General features: G+C 36.0%; 1 protein-coding gene across 4 annotated transcripts in view; it reads left to right on the top strand.

Annotated features, from left to right (window-relative positions):
- MACROD2 (mono-ADP ribosylhydrolase 2) overlaps window positions 1-20,507 on the top strand; it is a 2,160,736-nt gene that overhangs the window by 2,030,553 nt on the left and 109,676 nt on the right. For all 4 annotated transcript variants that reach the window (XM_058287576.1, XM_058287574.1, XM_058287575.1 and 1 more), the window contains one exon: window positions 14,664-14,741. In XM_058287576.1, the coding sequence (XP_058143559.1) occupies window positions 14,664-14,741 (78 nt within the window). The remainder of the gene's footprint in view (window positions 1-14,663; window positions 14,742-20,507) is intronic.

Consider the following 20,507-nt stretch of genomic DNA (forward strand, 5'->3'; position numbering starts at 1 on the left):
AGTTTGGCAGTACCTTATATATATATTTTTTATTATCTTTTATTTTTAAAGATACATAGATCACATAAAATGTTACATTAAAAAATCTAAGAGGTTCCCATGTAACCCCACTCCTCACCCCCCCCAAACACTCTCCTCCCACATCAACAGGGCAGGGAGAGGGAAGAAGAGGTGTGACATGCGGGCATTTTTGGGACTTGGAGTTGTCCTAAATGATTATTGCAGGCACAGATGCAGGACGTTATATATCCGGCCATAAACCACTGAATGGACTGGGGAGAGTGTAAACTACAATGTAAACTATAATTCAAGCTGTGTAGCTGTGCTCCAAAATGTATTCATCAAAGGCAATGAATGTGCCACACAGTTTGGCAGTACTTTAGGTAGCTAAGTATAAAACTATCATATTACTCAGCCATTCCACTGCTAGGTATATACCCAGAAGAATTGAAAGCAGGACCTCAAATAGGTATTTGCACACCAATGTTCACAGCAGCATTATTCACAATTAGCAACAGAAGCAACCCAAGCACCCATCAGCCAATGAATGGGTAAATAAAACATGGTATATACATACAATAGAATATTATTCAACTAAAAGGAATGAAGTCGTGAGTCATGTGACAATATGAATGATCCTTGAAGATACCATGTTGAATGAAATAAGTCAGAGTAAAAAGGACAAATTCTGTATGATTTCACTGATCTGAAATAATTAGAATAAGCAAACTCTTTGAATCAGAACCTGGAGTCCAGGTTACCAGGGGCTGAGTTAGAGGTAGGGAATGAGGAGTTAATGCTTAAATTGTACAGAACTTCTATTCGGTTGATTGTAAAATTTTAGTAATAGATGGTGGTGATGGTAGTAGAACATTGGAATTAGTTAACAGCACTAAATTATAAATGTGAATGTGGTTCAAAGGGTAAATTATAGGTCATAAATATGTTACTACAATAAAATTAAAAGAAAACACTGGAATGCACAATGCAGTGAACCCTATTATAAATGCTGATCTATAGTTAACAGTACAATTATAAAAATCTTTCAATGAAGGGTGTTAATAATAGGGTGGTATATGGGAACTCTGTTTTACACATTTAATGAATGATATTTCTGTAAACCCATAACTTCTCTAACAAAAAATTAATAAAAAATAAGTTTTATCTGAAGTGCTTACAACTTCTCAAATATAGTACTCTCTCAAAATATCTTGGCAACATTTTTTTCACAATTATTATTATTAAATTTATATTCTGGCTTTCAGCTTTTAACTACTCCTGGGAGGATTCCAAAATTTATTTAATCCTTATTGAATCTACAAATCTACTGATGTGCATTAAAGTGGAAATCACAGGTGATATTCAGAATATTTAGCAACAGATGATGTGGCCCAGTCCCTGACTGCTCAAGGTGGACATTCTCTGGTACACTACTGTATATACCAGTTGAATGTTGAAAATCAACTGGAGTAAACCCTACTGGAAAGGAAAAGATTTCAGAACTTTCTACCTAGCCCCCATTCACCAACAGAGATTTGATAACTGAATAGCTTGGTTTGAATACTAGACATCTATACATGGACTTGCATTTTGTTCCTTCCATAGATTCTTCTACCTGTTATATTTACTCTTCTCTTATGGATAAGACCTAAAATGGAAGGTCCATATATCCATATTTTATGATGCTTTGGTCAATATCACTACTGGGAAACCAAGTTGTGTATTCATCCTAACTAAAATGCACAAAATCTTCTACATGTACAAATTAAAATCATAATATCCATCATTCATTTTTTAAAAATGTTTGTTAAACTTTAACTCCTAAAAGTATAATATTCTTAGATTATAATTTTTCTGACATTGATACATGCTTGTTAATTAGTAGGAAAAAATAGTATTTGGAGTAACTCTTTAGACTATATCCCACAAAAGATGGTACTCCTAGCCAATCAAGAAAAATGTAAAATACATCTGCAGTTTATTTTTCCATGAAATATCTTCCAGAGTAGTTCTCTGATTCTCCAACTTTAACATGCAATGGACTCAAATGCACGTTAAAGTTTGAATTAAAAACATGAATTCTGTACATTAAGGTGATTTTTTAAAATTATGTATTTTTGCCCCTGCATAAGATATGACTGCACTGAAAAGAAGAGAGCCTGACAGTGATCACATAAAATGGTTCATGTAGAATAGCACATGATCACACTTATAACAGACCAAAGGACTAGGAGAAAAGCAGTGTTAAGACGTTTTCACATATATAAGCAACACGATGGGACTGTTCTTCAGCTATTACCATGTTTAAAATTTTCTGGTAATCTTTAAGATATTAATAGTGTTCCTTCATAAAAGAGTTAAGCAGTCAAAAAATTAGGGAAACTAGAAGATCAACCAAATTATGTACTTTCTATAGTGGAGGACCTCTCTGTGCCTGTGCTGGTTTGAGTCTTTTGTGGGCCTCAGAAAAACCCTATTCTTAAAGTAAACTCATTCCTGTACTTATAAACCCATTATAGATGGAACTTTTTGATTAGGTTAAGGGACTTTGGTTAGATTGTGGGACCCAGGGTGGGCCTTAATTCTCTTAATACGTGGAGGACTAAAAAGCTGCAGACATGCAGAAAAAATGCTGCAGAGACAGAAAAACACCAAGCGATTTTTGGTGAGAGATCCTGAAGGCCAGAGGCTAGAATCATCAATGCTCTGTGGCACAGAAAGAGGCCTCTGAGAGGCTCCAAGAGAAAAGGCCCAGAGAGGGGAGAGAGACAAGCCATATGCTTCATCTCCCACAGCTGAGCTCATGGTAAAAGCAAGCCCAAAAAAGAAGGCAGAGACCTAGGCAAGCAGATGCCTCCATGTGTCTTGCCACATGGCATGAGTCCAGGATGGCCAGCAGCCAGCCTTTGGTGAGACAGCATCTTGGATGATGCCTTGATTTGGACATCTTCAAAGCCTCAGAACTGTAAGCTCTTAACCTAATAAATTCCTATTGTAAAAGCCAACCCATTTCTGGTGTATCACTCCCAGCAGCTTTTCTCAAACTAAAACAGTGCTTTCAACATGCTAACTTGTCCCGAGAAGCTCAGAAGATGTGGAAGTATGTGGAATCTCCCCACCAACTGACCAAACCCTATCCCAATTTTTGAAAATTTTGTTTGTTCTATTTTTTTCTTCTTTTGCAGAATATATTTTAATCTCTCAAAACACAGTTTGGGAAACAATCCTACATACCATCCAGAAGAGTTAAAAAATATAGTTTAGAGATTTGATTTCAATAAATCATTCTTACTGTTATAACAAAAACTAAGCAATGGTAAAATTGCTTTAAAAACCAGGATCTGAGTTTCTTAAATTCATAGTGGTACAATCTTTTTCAGGACATTATTCTTCCAAGTTTCAGAAGAAGATATAACCTATCATAATTTTTGACAATAGATTTTTGCCAGCAGAAATCTGTTGCTCTGACTTCACTGTTAATGATGCTTGCTGTCATCCATCCTTCTCATCACTGACTCTATCTATATATCTATGCATCTACATCAAATGCATGCATCTCTCTGTTTTCCAATCTCTCTCTTTCTCTTTGAGGAGAAAATGTCTCAGAACTGCTATATTCCTTAACAAGAAAGAAGGCATAATTGGCTAGCTAGTGGCAAAGACCAGGACAGTTTTTAATGGTCAAAGACAAAGGTTTCTGAAGGATTGATGGCATTTAAAGGAAAATTTCACTTCCTATTTTATTTTGAAATTAGCCCTGATATTTTGTACAAGATGTGTCATATAAAGGTGGAAAGACTAGCAGGCTATTTTCTTTAGGCAGAAGAGACAGTGACTATAGCAGTTTGATGTTATTGATGAAATCCAAAAAGAAATATTGGATTATGTTTGTAAACTAATTTTTATCTCTGCATATATTGGATTATATTGGATTCATAGGTTAAGTAATCATGTAAACCTCTTGTGCCAGTAGGACATTGGTGGGTCGGGACTCACAGGTAAAAGGCCTGGCAAAGGACAGAGTCTGAGGGTTTTTTGATGTTGGAGTTTAATGCTGAAACCTTAAGCTGGAGCCCTGGAAAGTAAGCTCACAGAAGAAAGAGAAGCAAGGTTCAGAAAGACAGGAACTCTGAACCCAGAGAGAAGCAAGACCCTGTAAGGGAGGAACCCAAGAAGCCTGAACGCTGGCAGATGTTGGCAGCCACCTTGCTCCAACACATGAAAATAGACTTTGGTGAGGGAAGTTACTTAGGCTTTATGGCCTGGTATCTGTAAGCCCTTACCCCAAATAAACACCCTTTATAAAAACCAACTAATTTCTGGTATTTATTTTGCATCAGCACCCCTTTGGCTAACTAATACAGTGACACACACTTGTGTGTACATAAAACAACACACATGCACACACAGACAGCCTATCTTGAGACTCAACACATATCTGTGCAAAGGGACATTTCTTTCAGCTTGTTTGACCAGTAATAGATGATGCTTTTCTTGTACTAGGAGACTAATAAAGACATAAAAGTTCAAAAAGCATGCCAAGTAGTTATACCAATTCAATTTACCTAAGCCATTCATAAATCATATCTAAGCCAACTATAATTTGATGCAGGATCAATTACTAAATGTTTACCCAATAATTCCAAACATACGATGAAGCAAACGTTTCTCTTGACCGTTTCTGGGTAGACGGTTGAGGCCTTGAGACATCCCTAAGCAACTCTCTGCATGGTTTTGAAATATAAGTAGCCATTTCTACTCATCCCCAAGGCTTCCAGCTTCCTGGAGCATCCTTCCACCCAGAAGCCCTGGTACAAACTAGTCTGCAGAACTTGTTTTCACAGTTACTTGACAATAATCACAAGAAAAAATATGTTTTATAACGACCAAATTCCATCTCCTTCAATGGTTCTCTGAGATATAGGTTAGATAATGGTGGTTTCTGTAACAAAACTTTCAAATTCCCAGAAATTTATATTTCTATGCACATAAAATCGACAGGGAGAGGTCCTACTCCACATAGTCGTTCAGGGACTCATGCTGATGGAAGCTTGTGATTTTCAACCTGTGATCCTCAAAGCTGCCCTGAGTCTTGATACCAAGGTGGAAAATGGTGAAGAGAAAAATAAAGGGAGTAAAGGTTTGCACAGGAGGTTTTTATGGGCCACTTCTTGCCCTTTGCCAGAACTCAAACACAGAGCACTGACTGCAAAAGAGAACTTCCTGACTCCCCCAAGTGTCTCCTTCTTGTGTGACGAATAGAAGGGAAATGGGTTTGTTAAGCCACTTCCTAGTATCTGCCAGAGATGGGTGGTGGTATTATTTTGCCAATTTTACAAATGAGGCAACCAAGATTCTGGCAGTCCAGCGCTCTGCCAGTGCTGATAGTGAAAGAAAAGACTTCAGATCGGGCCTTTTTAAAGAGCTTCCATTCTTGTGTTTGTTTTTCCCTTATGCCATGAGGCTACGTGGTATTGAGAGAAATACACTCACACTCACACATACTCCCATGCACACACAAGCCTTTGTTGAATGTCGCCCAATACAGCAGGGACAAATTAGTAAATGCTTGATTTTTTTCACCTTTCTCTTTTCAAGAAAATAGCATGTTTCAAGTTGTCTCCTATTTCATAAGTCAGCAATTCCTATATGTAAATAATATATTTAGATTTTGCATGCTCTGTGGTTTATATCAGACACACTCTAAGTTTTTATTCTGTTTTAGTTATTTATATCCTTTCTTATTGCAAAATCATATTTGAAGTGGTTCCCTCAAAAATGACACTTGTAATGAAGCAACAAGCTAATAAATGGAATATGTCACCATAGAGGCTCAAACAGAACTGATTCATGAATTTGCTCATTCTTTTTCCTAGCAGTGGATATTTTATTATATTTGATAATGGGGTTTCCCACACTCATGTTTTATGCAGACAGTTTGTTTTAATGAGGCCAGGGCCAAGCATATATATTTTAACCCTATATGAGACAGCTAACCTTACATAGGTCAAATTCATGGTCATACTAATATATTACACTTGATTATGATTCCTTTTCATAAGCTAAGTAAAAGGTGACAGCTTATAAAGCTAAACAGATCACACCCCACTCCTTCTTGAATTCCTATAATATCTTCCTGCTGCCCTCAAGAGCAAAATGTGATCACCTAATGAACCACACTAATGAAGGATGTTGTTTATGTGGGAAAGTATGGGAGGGGGAGAGAGTAGGGCATAAGGGAATCCCCTATATTTTTTATGTAACATTTATGTACTCTAAAGTTTAAAATCCATTAAATAAAAAAATGTATATATAAAATGTCAAAATAACTACATGGTGCTTGGCAAAGACTTTTCTTTTCCCAAGTAACTACTCTACCCCACCCTGCTATCACAAGCATACCAGGGGGCTCCAGGACCTTGCCCTGCCCTATGGATATGTCCATTCTAATTGGCCAACACCATTGTCAATAATTATTTTGAATATCAACTCTAGATTCCATTATCACTATTTTATTCATGCTATATGAATATTAACGATTTGATGCAGTTTCAAGGTGAGTTAAAATTTGATCCCAAAGAATTGTGATGAGGCAAGGGAATTTTGCATTTAAGGAAGATTCCATTTCCAAATCCATTTTGAAATAAGACTTTATTCTGATGTGCAGCAGGTATACCAATCTGAATAGCTAACATTAAAAAGTTAAATAAATCATCCAAACAGGCAAGTGCACAAATGCCTATGTCAGTCATTGAGTTAGGAACATCTATTATAATGGTTTATAGAACTTATAGTTTAAATTAGACTAAAAATAGCAATGAATTAAAATAAAAATCTACCTGGAAACAGAAAATAATACTCTCAAGTTAACACTTAGTTTACTTGCCAAGGTCCTCATAAAATAACATTATACAGTATTTTAACACATTTTCCTCAGTTTATGAGGCAAAGCATTGTCCGTCCTCATCATACAAATGATCTATAAACCCTCTTTCCTGTAACACCAGATGGTACCTATTTTTTCCCCATGAGGATCATATTTGAAAATGAAATTTACTGAACTTGTTTGATTCTGCATGACCAGACGGTTCCCCCCTGTAACGTCCTCACGTTCTTTGGTATAGTATCTCTCAACGTTTAATACTTCTTTGTCCCACCCCTTTCATGGCTTATGTCTTTGCCCTTATCTTTCAGCGAATCTCTACCTTCAAACCACTCTATGCTTTGAAATTTTTTATATATTTCACCCCCAAAAACTCCAAGAGAGGAGATTTAATTGCCCTTTTCATCATTATCTAATATCCGTTCTCTCCAGGTGGATAGAGCCCTCAGGTCCGGCCACCTTACTATCTGCTGGCCAGCCTGTATGGGGCTGTCCACGGCAGGCCCTCATCAGTCATCTGTGGTCAGGCTAGGCATCATATGGTATGAAATGTGGCAACTTCTGCATACTATGCAGAAGCATACTATGGGCATGCCAGGAGACACCAGGGTTCCCAGAGGTACTTGCCTAAACTTCCCCTAATTAAAGACAGCATGGCATAAAGAGAGCAGCAGAATATGTCAGAATAGGGTGAACATCCACATTTTTACCACTATTTGGTGAGAGACAGGTTAGTGACTCTCTGGGATGTCTTACTTTGGGTTCCCCAAAAGCAAATCCTGAAGAGCAATGTAGGAACTAATAATTTATTTGGGGGGTGGCACCTAAAAGCACAGGTGAGGGGATGGGAAAGAGAAGTAGGGAAGGGAGGGGCCAACAGAGAGTAAGGTAATGAGGGGGTTACTGCCAAGGGGAACTGGGGTCCAGTCCTCTAAGTGATGTATAGAACACATTCAGAATTGTCCTGCTGAGGAAACGGGGGTATTTTTCTCCAGAATTCTTTGAGGGGTGGGGTTGGCTTTGGAGGCATTAACTCCTGGGTACTTCTGCCCCATCCAAGGCAAGAAAACCTTCAGCGTCTCAGAAACAGAGGTCATCTACTGGAATAATCCATAAGAGCCTCGGGGATAGCCCTAGGGGATAGGGCTGGGGCACCGTCTGCCACAGGGCGTAATTGATTGGCACTGGTTCCACTTTTGCTTCTGTATTGAAGGACCTCAGAGGTGGGAGAAGGCTGGGAAAGAGTAAAAGAAGGAGGAAAGGAGTGAATCCAGTCTTAGGACCTCCCCAACAACAACTGGCGGCTTATTTAGAGTGGCCAAAAATCAGATTCAGTTGGCTGTCCAACAGTAGAAACAATGGTAAAATAACTTGTGGTAGATCCACATAATAAACCACTCTGCAGCCATTCATAATGTAAAATTATGTTCAATGGCATAGATAAACAGTTTAAAAAAAAAAACTTGAAAGCAAAGACCAAGACCTGGGAGGATGGAGGCCCATATCAGTCCTTCACATATTTATTTTCAATTGGATGGGTTTGTGGATTCTTCTAGGTATGTGGAACAAAGAGATGTTAAAGTTATCCAGTCTTTGAAGTTCACATAAAATTAGTAACTCCCACAAAGTGCACAGATGCCTATCTTAGTCTACACGTGTGTCCCTTCCCACCACGTGGGGAATAAGACACAAATTATGCTTCAACAAGGTAGCTTATGACTTAGTTCTTGAAGACTCTAGGAAAATCTGCATCTCAGCAGCATGAGGTTTTGGCATCTCTGCCACACTTCTCCAGAGTCTGGCTGAGAACTACCTGAACCCAGAAATGTAAATCTGGTGACAGATCCTGTCTACTGTGTTGACCTCTCCATGAAAGTAACTCACAAGTGTGACCCATTGCTAAGCTGAGATGTGTCTGAGTTAGGACCATTTCCCCTAAGAGGGAACGTCCTTTCACTTTTACAATCACTACAATCACAAAGACCTTCCAAGACCAGATCACACCAAACCAAAGTGTGAACAACACCTTGCACGCTCCCTGATTTACAGATCAACTTTGTAACAGAATTTCAAGCCAGTTTACATTTAATATCGTAGCTATTTACTTATTTTTTTAATGGACATATTTTTATTATACTAGGATGAAAATTACAGATATTTTTGGTCCAGTAACCTATCTTTTCTGAAACAGATCTATTACATGATTAAGAGCTTGGAGGACAATCCAGAAGAATATACAATTCCTATTATTAATACCTTTTACATTTCAGGAATCCTAAAGATTGACTATAAAGGCTCCCTTTCCTTGTCCTAAAAGATACCTACCTGGAGCTGCCTGTTCAAGAGATACCAGTGTTTTCTTTCTTTTTTTTTTTTTTTTTTTTTTGGTCTTTATTTATTTTTTTAATGTTACATTCAAATATGAGGTCCCCATATACTCCCCACCCCCTTCACCCCACTCCTCCCCCCATAACAACAACTTCCTCAATCATCATGAGACATTCATTGCACTTGGTGAATACATCTCTGAGCACCGCTGCACCTCATGGTCAATGGTCCACATCATAGCCCACACTCTCCCACAGTCCACCCAGTGGGCCATGGGAGGACATACAATGGTCATGGCAGATGGAGTTCAGTGCTATTTACTTTTAATGCTCATGTCCTGGTCAGCTTTTTTATAAATGATATCATGAAAGCCTGTGGGGTGAGATTTAGCAACAGGAAAGGAGGCGAGATCAGAAAGGATTTGGAAGGATTGAGGTCAAGGATACTGAAAGAGGCAAGTCACCGACAACTGAAAATAAGAGCAGATTTGCCTTTGTTTACATTGCCAAGGGGGAAAAATTAACTTGATGGAAAAGGTAATTAAGCATTTCTTCTTCCATCACAGACCAACCCAGCATCATATCCAGCTGTTCTCTTTTACATTGTGATGTTTCTTGGTCCAGTCACTGATTTAAAGATGGCCTGGGTGGTACTGTCACTTCACAGGACTTCCTCTGCTATTAATCGTTATTTTATAAGTAGAAAGTAAAGATCTCAAAGTGACAAGTATCCACTGCAGGCAAATAATGAGGGAGGAGTGGGGACATTTACAGACAAGTGTTGTGGGAACAAATCAGCTGATTAGCATTGTAAAGTTATCTTAGAGGGTTTGTCTGGCCCCAAACCCTCCCTTTCCAAGAGCAGAAACTGCGATTTTTATAAGGCGAATATTTCCTAGAGTTATGAAGCAACTTGTCCTTGTAAATCTAGAATCACAACCTCAAGCTCTCACCATAACAATAGCAGAAGAATATGACTTCCAATGATTGACTGGGCAGTCTTAAAATGTTAGTGTTTGGAATTTGGAAAATATCTTTTAATAGAAACAAATATAATTATACATGATGGTAGTTTTTACAGCCATGCCTCAACGACCATCGGTACCTTGATTTCACAACTCTGGGAATGATTGGCCACCTTTTAATGGGGGTTAATGAGAGCATAATGAAGACAAATGACCCACCACATCTAGATTGGGCCTCTGGCTCCAGCTCAATGGCCTGTCCTGTAGACCCGGTTGCCTTTCAGGTAAATATAGCTCAGCCTTGTCTATCCAGTTTCACTGGGACCAAACATAGCTTACTCTAGGAGCATCTTACAGGATATATTTTTCTTATATAAAAGAAGAGTCACTGCAAATGTTCAATGAGACCATGATAGTCTGCTGGAGATTCTCTAATTTATTGCAGTTAACACACTGTTCAGATGGAGAAAAGAGGAAAAACTACTTTGTTCTAATTGTTTCACATAATAAATCAGAGATTTGAATGAGCAAGTCAGAGTAAATGTTTTGATTGGTATAATCAAATCAGTTTATAAGAAAAAAAGAAAACCCAAGGGATTATCTTATTGTGCAACTTTTGCATCAAGCTCAGTTACTTATGCAGCATGTGTAGATGTTTACATATTATGGAGAAATACTGTTTTATGTGTAGGTGTTTGTGTATAAATCTCTTAAGCTATACCACTTATTTTTTTCCTGATCCTTCAGAACTTTTACACCAAAATTACCTCCTTCCACCACTTTAAGAAATAGATAAGGGCTATTTTCCTTACTGTGTGATTTTTATAGACCTGATTTTGAAACTGTCTTCAAAGAAAGCTAATCATCAGTTTATACTTTACAATAAAATTGGAAAGCAGTATAAAGTGTTTTTTGTCAGCTCATTCACTAAACATATCTTTGTATATTTTTAACCATCTCCTCAAGTCAAACATACCTTAAGAATTCAAGATTCTTAATTCATTGATGAATTCATGGAGCAGACATCCAGCCCTGTAATGTTTTGTAAAGTAGCAGTGTCACTGGCATTAGAATAAAAATTTTTAGTTATTTTTGGGGTCATGGATCCCTATGAGAATATGATGGAAGCTATCTCCTCCCAGAAATATGAATACATGCATACATTTTGCATATAATTTCAAAGGGTTTATGGACACTTAAAGTATAATATATTCAAGGATCCCCTAGGGCTAAGAACTTTTGTTCAAAGGGAACATCTTTGAGATGGCACTTATTTAGATTTATAGTTTCTATGTTTACTAAATATTCAATAGTTTCAACACAGCTTAAATTCATGCATGTTCTTATGTAATTGACGACCTTAAAAGTGACCTTCTTTTTGGAATTACTGTTTTGTTTTATTTTATTTTGTTCTATTTAAATATTCTTTTAAACCTTTCTAAACTTTCTAAAGGAGGGGACATTTTATGAAAGTTTTTTTTTTAATTCTTATTAATCATAAGAGAAAATTTATCTTTAAATCTTTGGCTTGAATGTTCAATTTAATATTTGCATTTGAAAAAAATTATCCAATATGATACTGACCTTAAAGATTTTGAAAGACAGAATCTATGTATATATATTTTAGTTCTAGTTCTCTGCCATTAAAATAACTTTGACTAAATCTCAGAATTAGATAGCTGTCTTATATATTTTTAAACATTACTAAAGGATAATTTTTAGAATAAAAAATGTGACTCCAAGGTGCTCCAAGAATTTAGTATATACTTTTGTCATGGTAGTTTATAGAATTTACATAGAAATAATAAGCTTTTTAGTGACCATATACATTGGATATATACTCTGTCTCTCATATGAATAATGAATATTGACTTCATATACATATACAGTACAATTTTCATCACCTCCTGAGCTGAAAAGCTGCACCATCATTTTGAAACCAGCAACTAAGTCTAATGTAATAGGAACCATGACTTTAAGCATTCATTTTCAAATCCAGTTTTGAAAGAGCTTATGAGGCTGGAAATTCAAATAGCCCTTTCAGTGGGGAATCTACAGTGATAACAATTTTCCATAGCCACCTGGTTATTTGCTAACACTGTCATGAACTTATATTTTTCACCCTACTTTATTGTACATGTGGAGGTAGAACCATTTCTGGATAAAAAGTTGAAGACAAAGCAAGCTTGTAGTTTTGACTATGTGAAAAAATGAAACAATTGGATTAATTCCTTTCAAATTATTGATGGGTCATGTTAATGTGAAATCCTTGTCATCATATAAAGATATATGTATTTGTTTGCACAGATATGTAAAAGATATTCAAATAGCATAGCTCATCCATTTAAGATGCACATTTTTTCATATATTTTATTTCTAAAATCATGACATCTTAGAACTGATAATACAATAGTCTATTTGGCAGCCTTTCCCCCTTAACTCTGTAAAATGATAGTACAAATAACTATTGATGGTGCCTCAGATTCAATGAAATGCAGTATCTAGATTAGAGGAGATCAGAAGGCACATTAGCAATGTCAAAGAAAATCCCCAAGGAAATTGTAACTAAAGGGTCAATTAATTTGCTAAATGGATTTTTGTGACAAAATACGTACAATCACATAATTTAATTTTTAATTGCTTTTCACCTATCCTATACAAATCATTAGGTCATAAACTTCTAAGCCCAGCATAAGTCACTTTCTAAAAGGCATTTCATATAATACTTGGTACATGACAAATAATGTTTATGTAAGTTTGAAAGCATAATAAATTATTGTTCAGTGTAAATGAATAAATTTCATCTAAAACAAAATCTTGGATAATCTTAAAAAGTTAATATTGGGAGAAATAAGTGTTGTACAAGACTACGTATCAAATGATACCATTTTCTATAAACAAGTAAAACTAAAACACTTTCAAAATTAAAATTTAGCCTCCAGATAGTAACCTTTCAATTACTGTTCATCTTCAATGTTAATGTGAAAAAAGAGTATTCAAAGGATTTTTTTTTAAACCACACATTAGCTCCAAAATGAAAAAGGCATATTTTAATGTGATCTGGTTTAAAACAATTTGACGAGTAAGATAACAGTTTGGAAAAATGTGTTGATGCTCAGTTTTGCTTCCAAATTTGGACGTTTTAACTTATTGTCAGTCTCAGAAAGAAATTAGAAGCTGTGCAGATAATGAAACTTTTGCCTTGGGGGAATTATTTGCAGTTAATTAAAACCATACACTTCGGGTATATACTTGCTTCACTGCTTATTAAATTTGAATCATATGTTAACTACCCAGGTTTCTCATTTGCCCATCAAATGTTGCTTGTGGCAGTTTCAAGAAACAATGTCCTCATAATATTACAAACCATATTGTTTAACATTGTTTCCAAGTTTTGGACAGGATGGTAGGAAGATAGAAAAGTAGGAAAACAAAGAAAGAGTGATTTGCTATAGACTCCATTTGAACCAACTCTGCTAGGGAGTTAGAACTCCACTGCAAAGTGTGAACTCAGTATGAAACCAATTAGTAAGTAACAGAGGAGTCAGCCAACCACCTCAGGTTTCTCCATAGAATCATGCAGACAGAATTTACTTGTGACTTTTAGGCATCTTGGATTGCCAGCCTTTCAGCTACATAAAAAATATTCACTAGAATGTAAGCTCTATGAGGGCAGAGATTTGCTGTTTTGTTCACTATTGCCTCCACAATGTCTATTACTAGCATATAGTAGGTCCTTAATAAATATTTGTGGAATGAATGACAGGCCTATTTTCTGTCTTCTGGCTGACCCACTCATGTGCTCCTTGTGATGGTTTTTTAAGGAGCATCCAGAGAGGCCTCAGACATTAAACGAGGGGCCCTTTCAAATTTTTCAAGAATGCTTAGGTGTCAGAATTCTTTTAGGCATGTTATTTCCTGTAAAGCATATTATATAACAGAAAAAGTCAGCTTAAACTGATTCTACATTTAAATGTACTCTATGAGGGATAGGATGGAATTATACAGAAATTTGGTTTCCTCTAGTTGTTATTGTTCTAGGAGTACAGTTCCTAAGGAAGATGGACTTAATTACCCCTGGATTTCAAGGCCCTCTAGCTGGCTTTTTCAAGGACACAAGGTTCCTATATTTGAACTGCAGTAACGGAAGCATTAAGAACATTAAAATTAGATATTCCTTTAATCTTCTCTATTTTGCCTTCCTTTCATATCCTTTTGCACAATTCTAAGACTTTCACTGATGCATAAAGCCTTCTTATTTTTCCTTCTTTATTGTTAAAAGAATGCCCCAGCTTTGTGCAGACACTTTATGTAGTACCATTTTAAGAAAAGCTTACTTACTGATAAAAAGGTTTAAATATCTTAATAATTATTTTTTAAAAATAAAGACTACCCTGCCCTAAAAAGAGATCTATCACATTAATGCTGAAAACTGCTGTTTCCCAGTTTAAAATGCTAACTAAAGGTTTTTCTTATTTGTTCCTTTAGATTCTGCAAAGGATGACAACATTACAAAAAAAGATGAAGTAAAAGATCATTCTGTGTGTGAACAAGATAATGCCAATGGTAAGTTGTAAGATCCCTTTTCAGATTTTTCTGCTAGGAAATATTACATTTTTTAAAAAAACATTTTTAGCTTTTCTAGAAAAAAAAGGAATTCTAGTAATATTTTATTAGAGGTGAGCATCTGCTGAATTTTAGCTTCCACCTTTAGATGGGATTTTTACTCTCTACAACTGTCATTACTCACTATTTTTACACCAGGCTGGCTTCATTTATTTTTGTTTCCTGCCTGGAAAGTACATTGTGTTTATAACTACTGAAATGAAGATATGATCAAATGAGAATAAATGTGAAACATATGGAGAATAGATCCAGGAGACTAAATCTACATATCATTGGAATACCAAGAAAAGAGAGTAGAACAAACAGAAATGAACCAAACTTTAGAAAGATAACAGGAAAAATAGTCTTCCTAATGTAAACCAGTTCCTCTGACTAAAACATGAGAGTACTTGTTATATTTATAGGCAAAGATCATGAAACCTCAAATGAGAACAGAATCTTAACATAGTTTAACGGGCTTTCTGAAGATCAATGACAAAGGGAGACTTAAAACATATAGGAAACATAAACATAAGTTACCAAAGATTAAGAAAATATGCTACCCAAGTATCCTTTGTGAATAAGCTCACAGAAGACCTGTGTAAAAGCAATAAATAGAGAATGGAAGGCAAAATTCAAGATGGAGAAAGACAATTGGAAAGGACTATTTGGTAAGAGACAAAATATGAAAATGTGTAAATAATTTTTCAGATTTGGTATCAAAATATCTTATCCAAATGCTTATTTTTCCTTGGAAAATTATGGTTATATAGTGTTTAAAAATAAGAAAAGGAAGGAGAAATGCCTCCTCTCGGTAAGATAAGTCTTAATTTAGATCAGTCCTACCATTGAAGACTAGACAACCTGGATAAAGAAAATTCAAAGTCTCTTTAAAGGCATCATAGGGCTAACAAAGATAATGAAATGTAGGTTTTGAAAGGAGATAGAAATCCAGAGATTTAAACCCAACATTTGAACCTCTTTTTACTTTAGAATGTTTGCTATTTTGCAAAAGTGGTCTGGAGTCCCATTGCAGAAAAGAGCAAAGGGGCACTGGTGAACCCTCTGTATTTTGGATTGGAACCCAAAGATATATACCTTAATAGGAAGAGTGAACCTCAGTCGATCAGCCTCCCAATAGACTGCTGCCCAGCTCTAATCAAAATCATCTCAACTCCCAAACTGAAGTAAGACTAGCCCAGATTTCTGCTCCACTCCTCTTCCCCCAGACACCTGAGGAATAAAATGGATATATTTATTAGCTAAAAAATAGTGTTGTGGGTCTCAAAACGTTGGTATAATCAATTTCTAAGATATAATGCCCAGCACATTCATACATACACACACAGAAAAATGAGGAAATAAGATAACAAGAAAAACAAGCAAAAAACAAAAAAACAACAAGAGAAACAGACCCATTAGGGCTGGTGATATTAGAATTATAAACATACAGTATAAAATAAATAAATAGACTACTTAAAGAGATAAAGACAAAATTGAGAATTTTAGTTAAGAACTGGAAATTTTAAAAAATAAAGAATAGAAGGAAACAAAGTCTAAGAAAGGAAAGAAAGTCTAGAACCAGACTTGAAAATGCTAGAACCAAAATGAAGACTTCAACAGATGGATTTATGGATTTAACAACATATTAGACACAGGTGAATGAGAAAGTGTGAACTAGATGTCAGGACAGAAGAAAATATCCAAAATAAAAACAGTACAGAAAAAAATATATATGGCAAACACTAAGAAGAGGAAAAAGATATGGAGGATATAATGACAAAATCTATCACATGTAATTGGAATCCCAGAGAGAGAGAGAGGAGGGAGAGAATTGAGTAGTAGCAATTTTTGAGGCGATTATTGTAAGAAATTTCCAACATCTATGAATGACATCAGGCTTTATGTTAAAAAGTCCTTTGAACTCCAAACAGAATACTTAAAAATTAATCAACAGCAACAAAAAGAAAAATAAATAAATAAATTGGACTTCATCAAAATTAACAATGTTTGAGCAAAGGACATTATCAAGAAAGTGAAAACACAGCCAACAGAATGGGAGAAAAATATTTGTAAACTATATCTGACAAGGATATAATATCCAAAATATATAAGGAACTTCTATAACCCAATACCAGACAAATAACCCACTTTAAAAAATGGGCAGAGGACTTAGACATTTCTCCATAGGCCTCCAAATGGCCAATAAACACGTGAAAAGGTGTTCAACATTACTCGGCAGTAGGGAAGTGCAAAACCACAAAATACCACCTCACCCCCACTAGAATGGATACTGATTTTTAGGAAAAGGTAAATAAGTGCTGGCATGGATGCAGAGAAATAAGAACCTTCCTACATTTTAAATGGAAATGTAAAATGGTGCAGCCACTGTGGAAAACAGTTTGGGATTTCCTCAAAAAAGTTAAACATGAAACTACCATATGACCTGGCAATCCCACTTTTAGGTATATGCAAAAAAGAATTGAAAGCAAGGACTTAACATAAATTTTCACCAATGTTCATAGCAATGTTATTTACAATAGCCAGAAGGTAGAAGAAACCCAATATCCATTGGCAGATGAATGTATAAGCAAAATGTGGCATATACTTCAGTGGAATGTTGCTCAGCCATAGAAAGTAATGAAGTTCTGATACATGCCACTACATAGATGAATCTTGAAGATATAATGTTAAGCAAAATTATTAAAATTAACAAAGGGATGGATATTGTTTGATTCCACGTATTTGCAATAGTTAAAATACGCAAATACATGAAGACAGAAAGCAGAATATAGCCTACAGGGATGTTTGGGAAATGGTGGGTTGAGGCATAATAGGTGAGGATTTCTGTTTAGGATGATGGGGAAGTTGTGGTAATGGCTATTGGTACACAACATTGTGAATGTGACTAATTCCACTGAATGGTAGATCTCAGTGATCCCTGGGAGTTGGGAAATTAGGTGAGCCCTGTGATAGTCCCAAGCTGACTGCCTGGAGAAAATTTTCCAGCATAGAGATGGGAACCAAGGCAGAGTTGAGAGAATTCCCTGAGTTGAAGTGATAGAGCTGGGAGTCTGGGGAGACCACTATAGCTAGAGTTCATAGACAGAGTATGGGAACAGAGATAACTCCCCAGAGGGAAAGCTCTAGAGATCTACAGAGGGAACCCCTTAAGTCTTCCCCTGCGTACTGATCAGTGCATGTATATAAGGAACTACAAAAGGATTTAAGGAAAAGATACCAGGACTGGGAAGAGCAGCTATTCACATCAGTCCAAATGGAAAAACTTAAAATTCAGAGAGGAATCAAAGGTTTTGCCTCAGTAATAGTGACAAATTAGCAATAGACTAACTATTGCTCTTGTCCTCTGTGATGATAAATTTTGTGTCAACTTCACTAGGTTGTGGTGCCCAGTTGTTTGGTCAGTTCTGGCCTAGATATTGAGGTGGAGATACCTGTAGATGAGATTAGCATCTAAAATCATTTGAATTTAAGTAAAGGAGATTATGCTCAGTAGTGTGGGTGGGCCTCAAGGCCTTACATGCAAAGATCTGAGGGTTCCCAGGAAAAGAAGAAATGCTGCCTAAGGAAGATACCCATCACTCTTCCCTGAGTTACCAGCCTGCCAGCTTTCCCTAAGAAATTTGGACTCAAAATTTCAGCATCACTTTTACTAAAATTTCTAGTCCCCACCATTCCATGAGCCAATTCCTTATTAAAAAACTCTTTACATACATATACATGCATGTATCCTGTTGGTTCTATTTCTCAGAATAACCCTCATTAAATATAGTTTAAAATCAAGATTTCAAAGGTTCTGTTTGTGAGTAACTTAACTGCATCCCTAAATGAAGCTCAAGAATATTTATAGGAATATAAATATATGTCATATCAACAAAGTAAAATCCACAATTACGAGGAATGCAAAGAAGTATTTAAAGACAGTTTTGCATGCATCTCTTCAAGTTTCTGCATGTCTTGTGAGCAGAGGCACTGGCTGCCTTTGGTCCTGACCAGTCTTTTCAAGGATGTTTGTATAGCAAACAATCTTGGAAGATAAAGGATCTCCCTCTGGAGCAAAGAGCACACATGCTTTTACTATAAAAAATTCAGGTTCTTTGTGTGGTGGAAGATGAACTGTGGTTCAGAGTGCCATTATGAGTATTCTCTCATGAACTATAACAAATGTATAATACTAATACATGGTGTTAATAATAGGGGGTGTACGGATAAAATATACCAAATATAAGCTATGGACAGAACACAGTTAGCAGTAATAGTCTGATGATGTTCTTTCATCATCTGTACCAAATGTTCCATAACCATGTAAGGTGTTGGTGGAGGAGTGATGTACAGGAATTCTGCACATTATGCATGATTGTTTTGTAAGCTCAGAATTTCTCTAATAAAAAATGTATATTTCAAAAATTTAGTTTCCCTAAGCTCAAGATTCTTCTTTGTAATACAATCCACTGTGTGTGTAGGTATCACATCATCCTGTGGGAACTGGGTCTCAGGGAACAGGCACAAATGTTCTGTCTATGGCTATTGCATTGAACAATAAACTGGTGTGTCTCTGACCTGAGTTTCTTATGTGTTGTATCAGCTGCCATGGAATTGTAACAGGCTAACTTGTTAACTTGCAAGTAAGGTAAAATCTCAGTCTCTTCACAATTCTTGACAAGAAGCAGTAAAGTATGACCCAGATAAGAAGGAAAATATTAATAGAAATCAACCCAGAAATGGCAAAGATGATATAATTAGTTAATGGTACAATTATTTTTTTAAAAGTGCTTTCACTAGTTGTAACAAATGTACCACAACAATGAAAGGTGCTAATAGGATGGTACATGAGAATCCTGTATTTTATGCATAATTGTTCTGTAAACCCACAACTTCTCTAATAATAATTTTTAAAAGTATAATTGTATTCCATACCTGCCAGAGTTAAAGGAAGGACTGACCATGTTAAGTGGAAACATGGAAGTTATAAAAAGACCCAAATTGAACTTAGGGTGAAAGACACAAACCTGACATGAAAATTATACCTGAAAGGGTTAAAGGCACATTAGACATGTAGAAGAAAAGATTAGTGAACTTGAAGATGTAGCAATTGAAACTACCCATAATGAAACAGAGAGAGAAAATCGACTGAAGAGTATCACTGAGTTGTGAAAATACTTCAAGTGGCCTAATATGCATGTGCTTGGAATCTCTGACGTTAGGGTAGGAAGGGAAAAAATATTTGAAGAAATAATGGCTGAATTTTCTCAAAATTTGATGAAAACAATAAACCCAGATATCCAAGTAGTTATATGATCTTCAAGCATGTCCAAAATAAAGAAAATTATACCCATGCCCATCATAATCCACTTAACATTAGATACAAAGAAAAATCTCAAGAGCAGCCAGGGGTAAAGGAAAAGTTTCATACAGTGGAACAAAGATAAGGATAGCCCAGAGGACTCATCAAAAACATTGCAATAATAAAAATGAACAAGCTGCAAACATGCAAAAACTTGGATGACGCTCACAAATACAATGATAAATTAAAGGAGGTACAAAAGCATGTATATTGCACAATTTGATTTATATCAAGTTCAAAAAGCAGGAAAAATTAACCATATTTAGAGAGGCATGGTTAGGTGGTAAAACAATAAAGAAAATCTAGGGAGTCTGGGTATTGGTTAAACTTTGGTGACTAGGGAGGAGGTGCCGATTCAGAGG

Source organism: Dasypus novemcinctus, chromosome 24 (genome assembly GCF_030445035.2).
Source record: "Dasypus novemcinctus isolate mDasNov1 chromosome 24, mDasNov1.1.hap2, whole genome shotgun sequence".
Lineage (NCBI taxonomy): Eukaryota > Metazoa > Chordata > Mammalia > Cingulata > Dasypodidae > Dasypus > Dasypus novemcinctus.